General features: G+C 43.1%; 1 protein-coding gene across 1 annotated transcript; it reads left to right on the forward strand.

The window, feature by feature from the left end:
* The first annotated feature begins 421 nt into the window (after positions 1-421).
* On the forward strand, positions 422-747 carry LOC144771937 (large ribosomal subunit protein eL37-like). The gene has a single exon (XM_078656167.1). The coding sequence runs from the start codon at positions 422-424 to the stop codon at positions 713-715; it is 294 nt and encodes a 97-aa protein (XP_078512293.1). The 3' UTR covers positions 716-747.
* Positions 748-4816: the final 4069 nt, after the last annotated feature.

Below are 4816 nucleotides of genomic sequence, written 5' to 3' on the forward strand. Positions count from 1 at the left end.
TTATAGGCCTAAAATGTCAACTTAAAGTATTAGCAAGAGTGAGCATTTAATATGTGTGTTCAAAGTTAAACACAGATAAATGTAAAATACTAGTACATTTGATTCACATCATATATGGTATACAGTAAAATATTAAATGTATATGTGTCAGTATGTCTAAGTTCTTCAATTTATTGCAATATATGAAATGTTAGTGCACACATTACATAAACTTTTGTCGTTTCAAGAGTAATCACATTCTACATATATGAGGATGGTTATAGTGAACACATGTCTGCTAAGTAAGGATGGTTTATTAATTTCTCATTTAATAGGGTTAAACACATAGGCCACCATTGCGATGGTCGGCAGACCACCACCGACAGGCCATCGGTGGTGGTCCGCCCACCAATTAAGGTATCGTATCGGCCATTGTGGTAAGATGACGAAGGGAACGTCATCGCTTGGCAAACGCCGAAACAAGACGCACACACTGCGCCGTCGTTGTGGTTCAAAGGTGTACCATCTTCAGAAATGTACCTGTGGCAAGTGTGGATATCCCGCCAAGCGCAAGAGAAAGTATAACTGGAGTGTGAAGGCTAAGAGACGCAACACCACAGGTATCGGCCGTATGAGACACTTGAAGGTTGTCTACCGTAGATTCAGGAATGGATTCCGTGAGGGCACAATGCCAAAACCGAAGAGGGCAGCAGTTGCAGCATCCAGTTCCTCATAAATATTTTGTTAAATAAAAAATGCCACATGAAACTTGGCGTACAAAAAACCCAAACAATTAAGGTATCGGTTCGACCATTGCATTAGAATGCAGCAATCAAGGCCACAGAAGTGGTGAGTAAGACTGCTGCCTCAATATGATCAAAAAACCCTTCAGGACATCGGTCTGATTCCTAATCCCTATAATGGGGGCGGTGCCTGTGCAGGCACCACCGTAGGGCTTAGGATATCCCTTCTGAATGCCTTTTCATGGCTATCCCACTGCCACAAACTGGCAACAGGAAAGGGACTTTAGGGGCCCCTAACAGGGCCCCGTTCTCCCTTGGTCTGTACTGTGTGGCCAGGGGGCTCATGTGGTGCCCCCCAAACATCCATGCACGATGCCAGGCACCACTTTTTCCGGATAACAGCACAAGCCGCAATTGAAAAAGGGATGTTTCCTACCGCCTACACGGCAGTCGCATCCTCATCTGGCAGATGGGACTGCTGACTGCTTGTCGACTGGTCCCAATCCCACAACGATGTGGGTCGGACACTCCTCCAATCACCATTGTAATGACCCCCATAGTTTTAGTAAATTCACTAGTCCTATAGCAGATGTACTTCAGTTATAGTGTCAAGTGCAATACTTAATTTAGTATTGTTAGACCATATAAGAGTCATGTGCCAAATGCACATTAATGTCAATATTTGTTTATAGAGGTGTAATGTGTAAACAGTGGGCAGAGTTGCGCTGCACCAGGATCAAATGTATTGTGATGTATTCCTATAGGTTCTGTATCGATCCCCCTATTCCTGACCCTGTTCTGGTTAATAATTAACTAGCAGCCATCCCACGGTACAAAAAAACGTTATCTGATTAAGCCACACCACGGCACAGGAACGCGGTATCTGATTAGGTCATAACGCTTGCCATCTAATTAGGCAAGCACTATTCCTCCAGCCCCTGATAAGGCATACGGAGTTCTCAAAACAAATCAAACCTATGACAACCTGGGAAAATCCCTGCGGCCATTGTTTTGATTTCACCGAGAACTTCAGCAAAAGAATGTGCGAACAAGCCCGTTCGTATGACATCCTTATTGACATATCCATGTCCATCCTTACGTCAATCTCGGCACCTTACAGGTATAAATATTACCGACATTGCCTTAAGCAAACACACGCGGTGGTGACGAGATCGGAGCAGCGAGACGTGCTGAGGAGCCCAGCAGAGAGCGAAGCCCACACGCGCTGCCCCGCCTTCCTGACGCGCTGAGAACGAGACGCTGCTTTTCTCCTGCCGAGAAATCCAGCTCCGGCGCTTCCAAGCAGCCCTCGCAGGCAGCTGGAATATCAAGACCAGAGACGAGAGATACCAGCCCTCAATCATTCTAGACCTCAGGTACAGAACTAAACAACCCCTTGCAGAGAATTCTTGAGTCAGTCCCTTGGCAAAACAAACTTAACTTAAACTGCTACTTATCTACTCCCGCCCACGTATTAGGCTTAAGTCAGGTACACTGGGGTAGGCGTGGTTAGAAGCACCAGTTGAGTACGATTAGTCAAATGTATATATGTATGTATCTATTTTATCAGTTTTAAATATCATATGGCTTAGAAACCATATCAATGCTTCTGCAGTATTATTTTATACTCCTGCTTTTATTGTATGCACTTTACTTAACCATAAGTATCGCAATAATATCGATTCATTTCTCTTGTACGAGAAAAGAGACTGATCAATAAATAACATCTTTTATTGAACACGCCCGTCTCTTCCTTTTCTCTACAATCTGGTGAAACTAAGAATGCACGTACTGACTGAGTAAAATAAGTTGTCTTTTGTTTTCACACGACTCTAGAGATACACTCTTGATTAGGGGAGAGCAAAGTTGTCATGTTCTATGGTTGTCAGAAACTAAATCCCTTCTTGTCTATCCAGGGAGGTTAAACTCCTCCTTGCCTATTCGAGAAAGTTTCTAGTGAACTCTGAGCTAGCTGGCAAAACCAAAAACTTTAAGTCTAATATCGTCAGTAGAAGACCTAGTTAACCTCTGCCCTAGGTCTATACTATTGAAGATATTATTCCAATGCGCAGAGCCTATTGGGATAATAGGAACTACACTACATGGCGCCCAAATGTTTGGATAGGCGATAAAACTAACGCAAGACATTAGAGTAACTCAGTTGTGCTTTTTCACACAGAACCCCTTTTTTCCCCATAATACTCCAAAGACGTCTGGAGTGGGTGAAAGGTCATATCCGCCAAACCTCGCAGGAGGAGACTCCTATGTATGGTTCTTGGTTTAGTCAACGTTGAAGGATACACTGTTCCAAAATATTGTGCATCTAATCTTTGTTTCCATAGAAACCTGATCTGCAAACAAACAGAATAACCTTCCTGTCGGTAAAATGATAGACAGTGATGAAGAAAGGGAGACAGTTAGACTAGCAGCTGAACTCCTAGTAGCAGACAACACTCTGCTGGAAAATGACCCAAATGCAATACTCATCCCGGTCAACATAAGGAAATCTATAACCTTAAAACTTATAGAAAATGGACTGACATCGAGAGGTGGTACAGTCATATTCGTAATTGAGGCACACGAATATCGGCAGACAGAGGTATTCTATTCATGGATAAACTTTCCAGCCGCAAACGCTGTAACAAAAGAGTTCCTCTATTAGAAAATAGAGGAACCACCGGATATCTACACTCCTTTCGAGGAGGTGGAAATACCACTCAAATTCCAAGAGCACCTGCTCTTGTTTCATGGCGCCCTAAAACATAATAATCACATCACCAGGCTCGGTCCACTAGGTAGACCAGGAGCAACGTGGCCGGTCCTAGCCGGATATACACCACATCCAGACATTGAAGAAATGCCTGCAGCAGAGCTTTTAATACAGCTAAAACAACTAATCAAAATACATAGACAATTAGTCCAATATGTAATGCGGACTTCAACAGTCCAACCAGCAAGTAAAATTCCACAGCTGAACCCTCATCAGGGTAACACAAATAAAATTACACCACAGAACATACAGTCCTGTCTGGGTAAAGTACCCGCAAAACGGGAACAAATACCCTTCTGGCTAGCACAAAAAATCACTCAAATAGAGGCGGTGTTTCCAGACACCACCCCGGTAGAAAAACACAGGATTCTGACTATCTGTCTTCCAATGGGAATCGCACCACACGTGGAAGACTGTGACACTTGGGGTACAGTCTTTGCTTCCATATACACAAAAACACATGGTGTACCATCCATGTCAGTAATACCAGATGTGCTAAAACAAATTCAAGATGAATACGGTCCAGAACCCGCTTTAACTCTCGGTATGAAATTACTGAAGGACTTCAAGCAGGTCTTGGCTATATTATTAGCCAACATAAAGGGAGAGGCAGCAAACGTGGCGATCCGCCAAAGGTTAAAATAGACAGATATAGCAGACCAACCAACTGAAATTGCCAGAATCATAGAGAAATCCTATGAAGAACTAGGAAGAGATAGTCTGGGTGGAATACCGGTAAAACCTCAACTGATTGAAAGTCCTGAAAAGGTATTTATTAAAAATAATTTAAACACTCAAAAAAAGAGCTGGGATGGAAACAAACAATCCAATCCTAAAGAAAAAAGATTCCAGTCCAGAGGAAGGTCTCCTCGGCGGAGAGAAAGATCTCCGAACCAAGGACGCAGGTCTCCCCAAAGTGAGCCCTCTGGGAAAAAATACAACCTTAGAAATAGGGATAATATAAAGAAACCTGATAGATATCAAGATAATGATACACGTCCCTCTCAATCTTTTCAGACTTCCTCGCAGAAAACGGAAAGAAGAGGACGATCAGAACACAGGGAAGAGCACGTCAAGTCCAAAGACAAGGAACCTGCTCATCCAAATAAAAAGTTACAATTTCCAAAAAAGAAGGTAGCCAGTATTAAAGTAATCAAAGATGCCGAGAATACTGAGAACACAGCTGAAAAACGGAGAATGGGCTCAGACAATGCTAGACAGCGCAGCAGAAGTGAGCATAGCTCACAAAGTCCTTATGAATCATCTGGAGACAGTGGACACGAATGAATACATTCAGGTGGAAACTGCAGACACCAGAGTTAGC

The sequence above is a fragment of the Lissotriton helveticus genome, chromosome 8, assembly GCF_964261635.1.
Source record: "Lissotriton helveticus chromosome 8, aLisHel1.1, whole genome shotgun sequence".
NCBI lineage: Eukaryota > Metazoa > Chordata > Amphibia > Caudata > Salamandridae > Lissotriton > Lissotriton helveticus.